The 15,924-nt window shown below is 43.1% G+C and overlaps 2 protein-coding genes across 2 annotated transcripts in view; one reads left to right on the top strand and one right to left on the bottom strand.

Annotated features, from left to right (window-relative positions):
- LOC126284600 (uncharacterized) overlaps positions 1-11,239 on the top strand; it is a 51,302-nt gene extending 40,063 nt beyond the window's left edge. The window contains exons 3-7 of the mRNA XM_049983647.1: positions 6,121-6,179; positions 7,129-7,164; positions 7,297-7,405; positions 9,568-9,632; positions 10,898-11,239. Of these exons, the coding sequence (XP_049839604.1) occupies positions 6,121-6,179; positions 7,129-7,164; positions 7,297-7,405; positions 9,568-9,632; positions 10,898-10,957 (329 nt within the window). The 3' untranslated portion in view covers positions 10,958-11,239. The remainder of the gene's footprint in view (positions 1-6,120; positions 6,180-7,128; positions 7,165-7,296; positions 7,406-9,567; positions 9,633-10,897) is intronic.
- Positions 11,240-11,336: 97 nt separating this feature from the next.
- Positions 11,337-15,924, bottom strand: part of LOC126284599 (hatching enzyme 1.2-like) — an 84,723-nt gene continuing 80,135 nt past the window's right edge. The window contains exon 6 of the mRNA XM_049983646.1: positions 11,337-12,097. Within this exon, the coding sequence (XP_049839603.1) occupies positions 11,987-12,097 (111 nt within the window). The 3' untranslated portion in view covers positions 11,337-11,986. The remainder of the gene's footprint in view (positions 12,098-15,924) is intronic.

Here is a 15,924-nt window from a genome sequence, read left to right on the forward strand (position 1 = left end):
TTCAATCTGTATATTGAACAAGCAGTAAAGGAAACAAAAGAAAAATTCGGAGTAGGTATTAAAATCCACGGAGAAGAAATAAAAACTTTGAGGTTCGGCGACGACATTGTAATTCTGTCAGAGACAGCAAAGGACTTGGAAGAGCAGCTGAACGGAATGGACATGGTCTTGAAAGGAAGATATAAGATGAACATCAACCAAAGCAAAACGAGGATAATGGAATATAGTCGAATGAAATCGAGTGATGCTGAGGGAATTAGATTAGGAAATGAGACACTTAAAGTAGTGAAGGAGTTCTGCTATTTGGGAAGCAAAATAACTGATGATGGTCGAAGTAGAGAGGATATAAAATGTAGACTGGCAATGGTAAGGAAAACGTTTCTTAAGAAGAGAAATTTGTTAACATCGAGTATAGATGTAAGTGTCTGAAAGTCGTTTCTGAAAGTATTTGTATGGAGTGTAACCATGTATGGAAGTGAAACATGGACGATAAATAGTTTGGACAAGAAGAGAATAGAAGCTTTCGAAATGTGGTGCTACAGAAGAATGCTGAAGATTAGATGGGTAGATCACATAACTAATGAGGAAGTATTGAATAGAATTGGGGAGAAGAGAAGTTTGTGGCACAACTTGACAATAAGAAGGGACCGGTTGGTAGGACATGTTCTGAGGCATCAAGGGATCACAAATTTACCATTGGAGGGCAGCGTGGAGGGTAAAAATCGTAGAGGGAGACCAAGAGATGAGTACACTAAGCAGATTCAGAAGAATGTAGGTTGCAGTAAGTACTGGGAGATGAAGAAGCTTGCACAAGATAGTGTAGCATGGAGAGCTGCATCAAACCAGTCTCAGGACTGAAGACCACAACAACAACATACATACTGGTTACGGAAATTCACAATAGCACCTCTTGTGAACTCTGCCTCATCGGTAAATTAAGTCCTGGATGTAAACAATGGATCTGTGGCACACTTCTGCAGCAGCCATTCACAGAACCGTCTTAGGGCCTGAACCCGCTGTAGGTGATACGAGTACTACAATAGTTCATGAAGTATCCCCCCGCCCCAGACAAGAGAGAGACACACACCTTCTGCTGCTGCTAATCGTCGCACACAGGTCCCATGGGTTTCTTTCACCGAACGTAGCACACGCTCCCCCATCAGGTGTGCGGGCTGTACGATGCGTTCCATCTGTCACTCTACCGAGGACCAAGGATACCTGTATGCCTCACATGTCAGACGGTGGAAAAGTCTGTCTAACAGCCTATAAGAGGGCGCTCTACGCTGTGGATATTTTCCAGCGTAATGGGCAAGCTATGCCCATTTGCTAAACCATAGCAGAATATGGTATCCGCCATTTCACTTGTCAAGTAGTAGAAGGGAAAAACGTAAATTTACTACACCATTTATACGTACAAACATCACAATAATAGTAAACACAAAAGTGAAGAAGGTAAACATGATACGTGCCCAGGATTACTGTACAAGAAGCTACACAAACACGACGAAAACTAACATAACCTACAACATGACTCGAACAACACAACTGACTGCGGACCGCCTAATAGCAGGTAGAGTACTGTGAATAAAATGACAAACAACCTGCCGACACATTTGATGGAGCGTCAGTGCAACAACTGTGCGTCCAATGCCGGTCAGAGTGTCCGAGCGGTTCTAGGCGCTACATCTGGAACCGCGAGACCGCTACGATTGCAGGTTCGAATCCTGCCTCGGGCATGGATGTGTGCGATGTCCTTAGACTAGTTAGGTTTAAGTAGTTCTAAGTTCTAGGGGACTAATGACAGAAGTTAAGTCCCATAGTGCTCAGAGCCATTTGAACCATTTTGTGCTTCCAGTAATATCTGTAACCAAGCGTCGCGTAGTTCTTCTTATAAACACATGTTTATCTCGGAAAGTATGCGTTTCCGCACCCAGGATAACTGGACTTATTTTTGTTCCGATGAGTGCTACCACCTCTCTAAGTAATCGACAATTTTTTTAACAATCTGTATATGAGGATTATAACGCGTGGAGCTGAATGGAAAAGCGTTCTTCACGATTTCGCATGGCAAAAAGCCAAATGAGGTTAAGTCTAGATCGTGTGTCCACCTAGGAACTTCAATTGATTGAGTAGTCTAGCAATAATACAAGAAGTTAGTGAAAAAGTATTCTGAAAATATAAGTATTAGTATTTAGTACACTCCTGGAAATGGAAAAAAGAACACATTGACACCGGTCTGTCACACCCAGCATACTTGCTCCGGACACTGCGAGAGGGCTGTACAAGCAATGATCACACGCACGGCACAGCGGACACACCAGGAACCGCGGTGTTGGCCGTCGAATGGCGCTAGCTGCGCAGCATTTGTGCACCTCCGCCATCAGTGTCAGCCAGTTTGCCGTGGCATACGGAGCTCCATCGCAGTCTTTAACACTGGTAGCATGCCGCGACAGCGTGGACGTGAACCGTATGTGCAGTTGACAGACTTTGAGCGAGGGTGTATAGTGGGCATGCGGGAGGCCGGGTGGACGTACCGCCGAATTGCTCAACACGTGGAGCGTGAGGTCTCCACAGTACATCGATGTTGTCGCCAGTGGTCGGCGGAAGTTACACGTGCCCGTCGACCTGCGACCGGACTGCAGCGACGCACGGATGCACGCCAAGACCGTAGGATCCTACGCAGTGCCGTAGGGGACCGCACCGCCACTTCCCAGCAAATTAGGGACACTGTTGCTCCTGGGGTATCGGCGAGGACCATTCGCAACCGTCTCCATGAAGCTGGGCTACGGTCCCGCACACCGTTAGGCCGTCTTCCGCTCACGCCCCAACATCGTGCAGCCCGCCTCCAGTGGTGTCGCGACAGGCGTGAATGGAGGGACGAATGGAGACGTGTCGTCTTCAGCGATGAGAGTCGCTTCTGCCTTGGTGCCAATGATGGTCGTATGCGTGTTTGGCGCCGTGCAGGTGAGCGCCACAATCAGGACTGCATACGACCGAGGCACACAGGGCCAACACCGGCATCATGGTGTGGGGAGCGATCTCCTACACTGGCCGTACACCTCTGGTGATCATCGAGGGGACACTGAATAGTGCACGGTACATCCAAACCGTCATCGAACCCATCGTTCTACCATTCCTAGACCGGCAAGGGAACTTGCTGTTCCAACAGGACAATACACGTCTGTATGTATCCCGTGCCACCCAACCTGCTCTAGAAGGTGTACCCTGGCCAGCAAGATCTCCGGATCTGTCCCCCATTGAGCATGTTTGGGACTGGATGAAGCGTCGTCTCACGCGGTCTGCACGTCCAGCACGAACGCTGGTCCAACTGAGGAGCCAGGTGGAAATGGCATGGCAAGCCGTTCCACAGAACTACATCCATCATCTCTACGATCATCTCCATGGGAGAATAGCAGCCTGCATTGCTGCGAAAGGTGGATATACACTGTACTAGTACCGACATTGTGCATGCTCTGTTGCCTCTGTCTATGTGCCTTTGGTTCTGTCAGTGTGATCATGTGATGTATCTGACCCCAGGAATGTGTCAATAAAGTTTCCCCTTCCTGGGACAATGAATTCACGGTGTTCTTATTTCAATTTCCAGGAGTGTATATAAGTATTAGTATTTAAAGGTTTTGGAAGTTCCAGGAAGATTCCCTGCATGTTACTCAGTACCTAAAGCATCGCTGTACTCTGTCTGCCATCATATGTGGGTATTTCCTACCAAATTGTGAAACACTTTCCTGGGCACTGAAAACACCATCCTGGGCATTGTTTAGGGCACGGCTTACCTAATGGGTCCGCCGGCTCTTTCTAGGGGGCCCGCGGCCACCCTTCACCAAATCGTGTAAAATAATAAAATTATTGAATAAAAATGTGAAAATCAAATTCACCACTATTTTTTTTTCGTGTGAAAAGCATGTGTACTTTTACTTTAGGTCGTATTCCCAAGCAGCCTTTGCAGTTCTTAAGTTAGAACGCATACACAGTTTAGTGCCGGAGAATGCGGCTTCTCTGATCGACTCCTGTTGCAACAATACGGGGGTCGTTTGTGCGCCGGCTCACGGCGGTAGATGCGCTGATACCTTTTACGCATGCGCGGAGCGAGCTTTGTCGACCAATCACAACGTTCGCTGGCACGTATGCGGCCCCAGGCATCATTAAATGTTAAACTTGCTTTGTCAGTGCACTACCTATTTCATAAGTCAATTTTTGAAAGTTGTTTTCATTCATCTCTAAACCAAAGACTATTGATACTGGGAGGTGGGGGGGGGGGGGGGGGAGGGAATGGGGGGTGTCATTGGGAACATGGAACTTGGATTAAGAAGCTTTCAGTTCCCCTGGGTTTCGCTCTGAAATTTAAAGTTCCTGTGCTCTTGACTGACTAGGGATCCGCCATGGATTTTGGACTGAAGAAGGGGTCCACTAGCTGAAAAGATAGGGATGCCCTGGTTTAGGGACTCCACTAAAAACATGAACGTAGTACTGTTGTTGCTCGGACACGTTATTATACACAATGAAAAGTAGTTACGTGCAGCCGGTCTTCACTGCACAATATTGCGTCATGCAATGAGAATGGCAATTATTGAATCTGATTACAGCTGCGAAGCTTGTTCTACTGACTCTTGTCGACCACTGTTCATTATTCTGGGTATTCTGACAATTGCCTCTCAATATTTATGTTCTTTGCTATCGTTTATTGTTAACAATATGAGCTTATTCCCAAAAATTAAACTTTCACTCAGGTACAAAGCCAATCAGCATTTGGATCCCACTTCCTTGACTCTTGTGCAGAAAGGTGTGCAGGACAACGCTGGGTCCATTTTCAATAAACTGTAGGAAGAATTCAAAGATCTTGACAGTAATCTACGAGCTTTCAAATCGGAGCAGGAGAGCTTCCTCATGGGTCACTCTTTGTAATCTGTGGAGGAGTTCTTTGAAACATTAAGCTGACTCATGTGTTACTATATCGACTGCGTTTACAAAAACTTATAGCCTGTCTTTTTTTAGGTTAATAAGCATTTTATTTTTATCTGTTATTACTTTTATCTTATAATTTCATCTACTGACTCGTCCCATAATCTTGGAGATTTGCTTCTCAGTTTGGTCCTACGGAAATATACGTGCAAAAGAAAAAAATGAAATGGACTAAAGTACAAAGCGTCTTTAGATGACTGACGAAGCGATTTATATAGCTCGCAAGCAATCTAAATGCATAATATAAAAAAGACGGATTCGGCTCATATGAATCGGTACTGCATGCCCCACAATACGAAATATGTTGAAAAGTATCACTTGTAACTTTCCACTAGTATTCTACATCAATATGGGTTTTCCAGTGGGTTGCTTTATAACTCGTACCTCGTAACCAGAGAATGCATTCATTGCAAGCTTTTACATACAAATCCGGATACAACCGCCAGTCAATCTCTCCAACATACATGCACCGTTCGGCGAACAGCGTCGTTAAGACTCCTTGCCTTGTCTGAGCCAAGACTGTGTTCACCGCAGGCATCGATTAGTGGGCAAGATTATCTTATCGAAAATGCCCGCGAGTTAGCAGGGGCGCAAAAAATGAAAAACTGAAAGCTGGCATACCTAGCAGGCAACTTTCAAACTTGTTGATAATGTTACCTATTGGGGTTGACACTAATCCTAGAAATTATACTAGGTAATGTCACACGGAAAAGAATTAAGTACCATCCGATAGGCTACATTGTGTACACTGTTACCAGTCACCATTACCAGTCCTCATCAACGGCAGCCATGGATACATTCGTCACATTCTTTTCAGGTCTTATTATTCAAATTCTTTAACTAAGAAATTTACGGATCATGATTGAGATTTTTATGTTAGGTCACTGCATGAACACTCTTACCAGACCTCATCAATAATAAGCGTAGTTGTATCCAATACACTATTCTCACGTTATCTTATCCATATTCCTTTACACAGAAATTCACAAATCGTGAACGCCATTTTTATGTTTAGATTGGGTTCTGTGCTTCCTGTTATAACCTTGGAGAACGTTCTTGCTGCCCACTGAACTTCGGTAGTTACCCAAAAAATGCAGCTCAATAATAAAAGTTAGTAATAGTATTTGTACTTCTTTTTTGCAGTGGACATGAACAGGGCACTGATCAATAAGAAGATAGATCCAGAAAACATTGGTTTCAAGGTGAGTACACGCTTATTTTGTTATCTTTCTCAAATTGTTTGTTGCAACAAAATACACTAGAATCCTTGCAGTCTGTTACGCTTGAGGCATAGTGAATTCATTATTTCATTCCTCCGTTTATTACACTGTTACATCGTTACAGCCCCCTACTGCACATTAATGTAAACCTGTACTACGCCACTAACGACGAAGATTCAACCGATACTTTTGGCAAAGTAAAATAAAAATTACCCCTAATGTTAACACACCAAGATAACCGAGAGCGATGACAAGACAACGTGTCGTTTCTGCAGCCACTATGCACAAAACAATGCTGAAATCAGTATGTCATTGTTTAACTCAGACGCGACTCATCCTAATAACTGCACAAAAGTAGTCACGGTCGGCTGGAAAACATTGTAGTCTCAGGTGCTTTACATCAGAGTTATAACGAATAAAATTATAAAGCTGGATGCTGGACTAAGAGTAGAACAAACAGAAACGTGGAAATGTATGACGTATATGGACAGGTCTGGGCGTGGTTTCCATACTGCAGTTGATGCTACGTGGGTCCTTCCGCTAATGGTGATGATAATAATGGTAGTGGTCAAGATGAGACAGTCTGCTGTATTATTTACTAATTGTTTTGGCTACAAAAATCCAGTCAATCTTGATGGCACGGTGTCCTACACTCAACTCTAATTTAGATTTAGGTTTTCATTAAAGACAGCTGTCAATAATTCTTCCATTTTTCGTCACGGCTGGCTTCCTGACCAAGAGGAGGTTGTGTTCGGTATTTGACAACTTTGGTAGCGATGAAATGTCAAGCACAAGCGTAACCCTCCATTACCCTCTACAAAAGAATTAAAAATGTTATGTGCTACAATATAATGCTGATGTCATTATATATGTGAAATAATCATATTCGTATTTTGAGAAATATAACCCTAATTTCTATTTGCATTTTCAGTGTTTTGTGTTCTGCCTTCTCAACAAGTACGAGTGGGTAAGTATAACCTGCACGGAATAGTTTTCTATTGCTTCAGTTCAAACAAATTCATTTTGCTTTTGTTTAATGCTCTTGAATAGTATGAACAGTATTTTTTCTCTTGTAACAATAAAATCTACCTTTTTCCAGATGGATGACGAAGGCGGATTCCTCATAGCAAACATGAAGCACAATTTGTCCGATTCTCACCTCGACCAATTAAGCATCGATTTTCTCGTTTATAAATGTTCTGCGACAGGTAAATAAGCTGCTGTCGGCATCTTGGTGTACATAATTATTTTAGGGAAAACTACGTAAAATTGGCCTAATGGTTTATCAAAAACTGTCAAGTGCGTAGAGTAGATTGAATCATTTTAGAAAATATTGTTGTCATATCACCCAGAGGTAGAACATAGGAAGACAGTCATGCTTCTGTCTCTTTTTCGCCATTATTATTTCGCTTTTGTCTTTGTCGTTTTCTTTCAATGCTAGGTTCCAAGACAAGACTCTCTGATGCACTTCTGTGGGATTCTATGCTCTTTTTTCTTGTTGGATTCTTTTCTTTCTGATTTTCGTCGCCATTCAGTCCTTCACTACACTATATTTATCCACCCGTGTAACGTATTCAGACATGTGACATTTTTTCCACGGGTTTGTCATCTAACTCACGTGATGTAACTAATGCAACGTTAGCCGTACTGATCCCACGCCTTCAGAACATTTCCCAGGGCAGCCTAACACTTGACTTAACTTCTCGTAGCTGGAGTTCGCAATGTAAAATTTTGTAAATGACACCATGGTAGCCTTATTGCAGTAAAATGATTCATTTGTACAACCTGCCATTGCAATTTCGGCCGTATGGCCAACATCAAGTTCTTATAATTGTATTTTAGCGCAAGTCGAAATTTGAAAAATCTGGCATAAACTCTAAAACAAACTCTAAAACAAATAGAAAAAGACAAACCACGAAGGAAGTATCTGAATGGGACTTAGATGGATAGATCTGATTTTCATACACACACAAACAAATGAGTATAATTTCAAAAAAAAATTCATAATTTATTTAAGAGAAAGAGAGTCATTAATTAAGCAGTCAATAACGTGTTGGTCCACCTCTGATCCTTATGCAAGTAGTTATTCGCTTGCCATTGATTGACAGAGTTATTCGATGTCTTCGTCAGGGATATCGTGACAAATTCTGTCCAATTTGCGGGTTAGATTGTCAAAATCACGCGACGGTCGAAGGGCCCTGCCCATAATGCTCCAAACATCTTCATTTTGGAAGAGATCCTTCGATCTTGCTGGCCAAGGTAGGGTATGGGAAGCACGAAGATAAGTAGTAGAAACACTCGCCGTGTGAGGAACGGCAGTATCCTGTTGGAATATGACAGGGTGGCTTGCCATGTGGGACAGCAGATTATCGTCGACGTACTGTTGTGTTGTAAGAGCGCCGCGGATGACGACCGAAGAGGTCCTGTTATGAAAAGAAAAGGCACCACAGACCATCACTCTGTTTGTCAGGCTGTACGGTGGACAACAGGTTGATATCCCACCATTGTGTGTGCGTGGAGTGTTCAGCTACGTCTTCTGCCTGGAATCTTATTGACTGGAACAGAAATGTTTTCAGTGATGCGTCCCCCTTCCAACTGAACTCCGATGACCGGCGAAGGCATGTCTCGACACCATGACCAACAAAGTCGCCGGACCTCTCCCTGGTTGAGAACGTTTGGAGCATGATGGGCGGGGCCCTCCAACCAGCTCGGGGTTTTGATGATCTAACTTGGTAACTATAGAGAAACTGGCGCTATATCTCTTAGGAAGACTGTATAGTTAGAAAAATACGTATTAATTTTTTTCTGTCTTTCTGTATTTTACGTTTCACGTAAATGCTCATAGAATGCTTGTTTTAAAATTTGATTCTATCAGGATTCGAACCCAGGTCCCAACATGTCACCGTCTATCACATAGCCACGGTGCTTGTTGAAAGAACATCATCTTAATTTAGTGTTTTAAAAACGGGTGGAAAACTTCAAAGTCGATGTTCTCGAGTATTTTTGAGAATTACAGAGAACTGCTTTGGGGAAGGTATATTTGAGTTCTGAACCACATATATCACAAACATAAAAAATTACATGCCCCCCTTGTCAGATAAGTTGCTGTTTCATAGCACCCGATCAATGGACGAAATGCTGATTATTGTATTACTCATGGTATAAGAAGTATGGAAAATTCGTAGCAATTACATGTAGGCCGAGTTTCCAGACGCCGAATCCGTTAACACAGTTTATGCAATAGTATATAGCCTTCAGAGAGGAGACGCTACAGCAATGTATAACAGGTATTATTATCTTTCCAAAAATCTGCAATCAATACAGAAAAAACATATATTCCTTAGATAATTCGTTGGTTTTATTGTTCCAGGCTCATCGGAAAAATGTGAGCGGGCATATCGATTTACGGAATGCTTCTGGGGCGAGGTGACCAAGGTGAGAACGTAGTAACTACCCTACTAACTTAATTCACTATAGTGCTTTCTATAGCGGAGTTGACATTACTGTAAACAGCTGTTGAGTATGGTTCATAACATGACATCGTACGTAATGGATTTGGGAAGAGCCTTATTGTAACATCTATAACTGATGATGGATTTGAGCTAAAAAGGCAGTATTTAGGTTTACAGTACTATTTCATTGCCACTGGCCGATTTCGGGTATTTTCAGATGTGCTTACGGTTGCTACTTATTTAAATCCATACGATGTACAGCAATGCGTGAAGCTGCGCTGTAGCATCAAACGTATCAGACTTATAAAAGGTTTCAGCCATTTACTCTGGACATTTTTCCATTCATTCTACAGACTACAGCGGCTATTTCACATTCGACACATTTCAGAATCGCAGCCTCTTCCAGTTAAATTCTTTTCACTCAAAAATATTGGTGGGAACCTGATGGGTTGGGCCTATTTAACATTTATTTATGAGGCAATGTCTTTCATGTTTGTGTGTGGTAGAGGTCGTATTTGTGGTGGTTATGGTGTTGGTGGTGGTGCTGGTGTGTGTGTGTGTGTGTGTGTGTGTGTGTGTGTGTGTGTGTGTATGAAGAAGAAAGAATAGTGGCGAGTGTTAGGGACAAACGTCTGGCCTCCTATCTCTTTTAATTGCAGTGCGAATGCAATTGTTTGCATTCTGCAGATGCGTGTGAAAACACCTGAATCCGATCATAGGTCAATTTTATACGTGGACCTGACGAATCGGTAACACTGGTCCCCCAGATTACCAAAATTAAGCGCTGCCAAGGGGGGTGCACTCAGCCATTGTGAGGCCAACAGAGGAGCTGCTTGTTTGAGAAGTAGCGGCTCTGGTCTCGGAAACTGACATACGGAAGGGAGAGCGGTGTGCTCACCACATGCCCCTCCATATCCGCATCCAGTGACGCCTGTGGTCTGAGGACGACACGGCGGCCGGTCGGTACCGTTTTGCCTTCATGGCCTGTTCAGGCGGAGTTCAATTCTTCTGGTACACATCCCAGTTCCTCTACAAATCCGACGAGAAGAGCGATGATTCCAGGTTTTTCGCACTATATTAGCAACGCAAACCAGTCTAAGTTTTAGTTATTGCAAATTTATCCCCAGTAATAACTAACAACCTTTGTGCAATTAAAACTAAATGAACATCTCTAAATTGTTTATATAGTTGCCAATCATAATGCATCAAATTCGTAAGCTGATTTTCTTCTTTTTGTATGTATTCCAGTTCCCCGACAACTCTGATGAGAAGTTCGACGACCCCAACTTATTTGCACTATATCAATGACGAAGAGGTAGTTCCAGTTCCAGGATGACTGTCTGGCTCCAAAAGGAGTGTCCGTGCTGTGAACGCCGATACTTGTGAAATTTTAGGAAAGAATGGAGTCAAAACATGAATTCAGTGTATTTATTTTATTTATAAAAATACAAACCAGTATACACTAAAATAGATCTTTGTGGTATGACAGTCATTATTCAAGTGCAATAATACATGTTAAATACTTATTTAAAATTCAATTAAAGTTTCACGTATTTTTGATGCTACATAAAAAATTGTTGGCACTATTAATCCTATTAATCGACATTAACTGCAACAAAACTGCTTCGTGCATTTACGTCTTACACTTGTAAATGACGTCCTAACTTTCATTACCCTACGGAAGCAAGCAAGAACAGGTAAGATAAACTGTAGATGTTTTATACAAAGTAGATTAATTATAACACACACATTATGGACCATGAATGATATGGACTTGCGTCTCGCCTCTCACAAAACTCAATGAGCCATTTCACAGTCGATTCACCCGATATCAACCCTTGAAACACAAAATGAGAAAAATAATAAGATAGATGCAAATTAACTGATATTTCAACGAACGTGACAGGCCCTGCCGAAGAATCATAACGATCAGTAATACATCCGTGTCTCGTTTAAATGCTTGCGGTAAGTAATAGTCTCAAGCATTCTTCACAGTTCCATTACACTCGCTGCAGTCAATTACTCGAACTTCGTTTTATAGTTTTCTCACATAGGTAACACTGTCACAAAACGCAAAGATAATGTGGTAAAGGCGTCTGATCTGTTTTAGAGAGTTACAGATGTGATTACACTGTACTGCAACTGTTCCATTTATGTGTATCCCCTAACAATCTGGAAAGCAACAAAATGATTAGAGAGACATCTAACATAGTACGTGATGTGAAGGCAAAGTCGTTAACGCCGACGAGATAGCAGCTTGAAAGGCTGTTGGGCTGCTCAGATGATCTACGTGGAATGAAACGGGGCCAGATGCCCGCACGTAGACGTGTCCCCAGATTAAGCCTTGGATGACTTGCGCTTTTGACACTCCTTCTTGTACATGCCGTTGATCTTACGTAGGTCGCCCTTGCTCAGACCTTTACGCTGACCCAGCTTCGCCTTGCTCTCCTGCGAACAAACGAGGTAAAGTAGAAGACAAAATGAAAAGAAGGGAGATGAATGATGGAGAAACTAGGAAGGGAGGAAGCGAAGAGGAAACAAAGGACTTTTAACTACGTAGAGGGTGGGTTCTTAGAAAACAGACCACAAGTTAGGACTGTCAAGGATCGGAAAGGAAATTGCCCGCGTCAATTTCAAAGAAACCGTACCGCCATTTGCCTTAAGAAATAGAGTAAAAAACTTTGGAAACCCAATTCTGGCCGGCCGCGGTGGTCTAGCGGTTCTAGGCGCGCAGTCCGGAACCGCGCGACTGCTACGGTCGCAGGTTCGAATCCTGCCTCGGGCATGGATGTGTGTGATGTCCTTTGGTTAGTTAGGTTTAAGTAGTTCTAAGTTCTAGGGGACTGATGACCAGAGTAGTTAAGTCCCATAGTGCTCAGAGCCATTTGAACCATTTTTGAACCCAATTCTGGATGACGAGGACTGGAACCCGACTCCCCCCAAATGTGAGTCCATTGTCCTAGGGACTGCGCCAATACGCTCAGATCCCGGGAGATTGAGATCGAGGAATAGAAAAACACTGAAGGGAAGGCGGCGTACTAAGTGATGAAGTAAGAGGGGTCATGTAGCCCTCTGGGCATCTTATCATGATGGAACCTCCGTTATTCCAATGGCCTACGGTAAATTGTTTACGGAAGAGGAGCCCACTATCTCGCTTGTCAGATGTAGAGTCTAACACAGAGATCGTCAAACTGTCCTCCGCGAGCCGCAAATGGCTCAAATAAAATATTTGTGGGGCCCGAGGTTCTCAGCCCTATTTGATAATAATATGCATTTAGCAAGTAACAGTCGAGCCCAAAAAAAGTCAGTTAATATTAAGAGCTACTTGAAGAGTGTGCTTTTCCTGCTCACGAGGGAAACTCCCCATCGCAACCCACTCAGATCTGGTGGTAAGATGGCCCAGTGGATAATGCGTCAAAAATTGAACACAGGTCGAGCATGAAAACAGCAAGAAAGTGTATTGAATTGTGAAAAAAAAGCAAAATAGAAACAGTATAACGGTCCAACATGTACAATGACAGCATGTGGACAGCAGCACCGTCGTGGTTATTTGAACACGGTGTTGGATTGCGAAGGACGAAGTCTAGGTTCAAATCTCCCTCGCACCCCACATTTTTCTTTTCTTTACAAAATTATGAACTTTCCGTCCGGTCATTGACGTGTGTTCGCCGTATTCAAATTTGTGTCTGTGTCGTGGTGTTGGTTGGTTGGATCAGGGACGGAGACTAGGTCATCGGTCTCCTCTGATAGGGAAGCATGGCGAAGGAAGTCTGCCGTGCCATTTCAATGGAACCATCCTGGCATTTGCCTGAAGAGATTTAGGGAATCACGGAAAACCTAAATCAGGATGACCAGACGTGGGTTCGAACCGTCGTCCTCCCAATGCGAGTCCAGTGTGCTAGCCACTGCGCCACCTCGCTCTGTGTTGTGATGCAAAGACCTTTTGCAACAGCGAGGTATAAGGTAGGAACCTCCAAACGTGCGTGTCTTCTATTTGTTCTACACAAGTACCAATAATGTTCAAATGTGTGTGAAATCTTATGGGACTTAACTGTAAAGGTCATCAGTCCCTAACCTAAATTATCCTAAGGACAAACACACACACCCATGCCCGGGGGAGGGCTCGAACCTCCGCCGGAACCAGCAGCACAGTCCATGACTGCAGCGCCAAAGACCGCTCGGCTAATCCCGAGCGGCTGCATAAGTACCATATGTTATGACTCTTGCTTATCGTTTTGGAATTTTTTACTCTTGAAGACCTTTGTTACAGCATAGTTCATCCCCGTTTATATGTTGTTTTCTTTTCTGTAAGAGGTCTATGCATCATTTAACCTATCACTTTTCATCAGATTCGCTTGCGACGGCAGTACATTCTTACCACATGACTCGTATTCTATAAGCTATGTATAGTATGACAATTGCCAAGACTACAGAAGGAGAACAGACATGTCAGTTACATTCTCACCACATGACTCGTATTCTATAAGCTATGTATAGTATGACAATTGCCAAGACTACACAAGGAGAACAGACATGTCAGTGACCAGACGTCTGTAGAAGAAAAAAAGATGAGACCGAGGACGAGGCGGTGGGTATTGCGATTCGCTTGTTGTTGCACCTCTTTAACTTAGACCGTTTACTGTTTCTATTTGGCTTCTTTTTCACAGTTCAGTGCACCCTCTTCCTGTTTTCACTCTTGATCTGTTTTCGACGGGTATCTGCTGCGCCATTTTACCATTAAATGTGAGGGGAGTGCGATGCAAAATTTCCTAATCAGTAACAAACAAAAATACTTACGGAGAGAGTAACGTCTTATGATTGCTGAATTTTAATTGAAGCTGATAATTCAGCCGCGAACCAATGAAGGTTTCCTCATACCACAGAGGCACACAAGTAAGTAATGCGACCGTTGCAGCATTAGAGGATGTGAGAAAGGTATTGCTTTATTGTTAGTCTTCCAGCACTGTTAACCAACGGATGTGCGCGACTCGTACGGTCAGCTGCTATGGTACAAGCCGGGCGGGATTAGCCGAGTGGTCTGATGGCGCTGCAGTCATGGACTGTGAGCCTGATTCCGGCGGAGGTTCGAGTCCTCCCTTGGGCATGGATGTTTGTGTTTGTCCTTAGGATAATTTGGGTTAAGTAGTGTGGAAGCTTAGGGACTGATGACCTTAGCAGTTAAGCCCGATAAGATTTCACAGACGTTTGAACACTTTTTTGTGCAAATTTTGACACGGAAGTAACATCTTTTGGTAATGCGATTACAGAGATGGTCATCACCAAAAATGGTATTTGTTTGTGACAAGGAAGATTAAATTAAGGCTGTTGTAATATAATGCAGTGAGCAAAAATTCAAATGTCTCTGAGCACTATGGGACTTAACTTCTGAGGTCATCAGTCCCCTAGAACTTAGATCTACTTAAACCTAACTAACCTAAGGACATCACACACATCCATGCTCGAGGCAAGATTCGAACCTACGACCGTAGCGGTCGCGCGGTTCCAGACTGTAGCGCCTAGAACCGCTCGGCCACTACGGCTGACTGCAGTGAGCAAAAGAAAAATCGTACTCAGAATAGTTATTTACCTTTTTTATCGTGTCTTGTATTGCAAGCAGTAAGTCGAGAAGATTTCTATCTTTATACCGCTTACTATCATTGCTTCAAATGGCTGGTGTTCCACTTACTTGCATTATTTTGTACTAAAAGTACCTCTGTGATTTCTAGTTCGTATTTTAATTCTCTTTTTCACCTTTCTAAAAACTCTTTAACTGCGTTGGTTGTGAAGAGCCCTTCTGACGGTAGGGACCGAAGTTGAACAATACCAAACTACAGTAGCTGTGTTGTGAAGAAGCACTTTTACACAGCGCAAGCACTCATTTCAGCCGATAACGGGCCTGCGATTTACAAATAAAATATCTCCCCTGTGAGGGAATAATATTAACGAGATATACGAGAATAGGCGTGACACATCGACGATGATATGTGAAAGTTTGGGCCTGGCCGTGAGTAATGCTCGGATAGCCGAAGCATTTAAGGCGGCCGCTCGCGCAAAGTGCGAAATCTAGGTTCGAGTCACGGTTCGGCACAAACTACCATTGTCGTCATTTCATTATACAGCTGCAGGTGGATCATATTCGGACCTGCGAATACATTTTATGAAACTGAACAATGCCTGGTCAATACAAATACCTTGTTGTTTCAAAGTAAACCTGCAATACTACATTAATAGTTTGTTTTTGCTGCTTACTAACGTCTGATTTCCATTTGACAGGT

Source organism: Schistocerca gregaria, chromosome 8, assembly GCF_023897955.1.
Source record: "Schistocerca gregaria isolate iqSchGreg1 chromosome 8, iqSchGreg1.2, whole genome shotgun sequence".
In the NCBI taxonomy this organism is placed as follows: domain Eukaryota; kingdom Metazoa; phylum Arthropoda; class Insecta; order Orthoptera; family Acrididae; genus Schistocerca; species Schistocerca gregaria.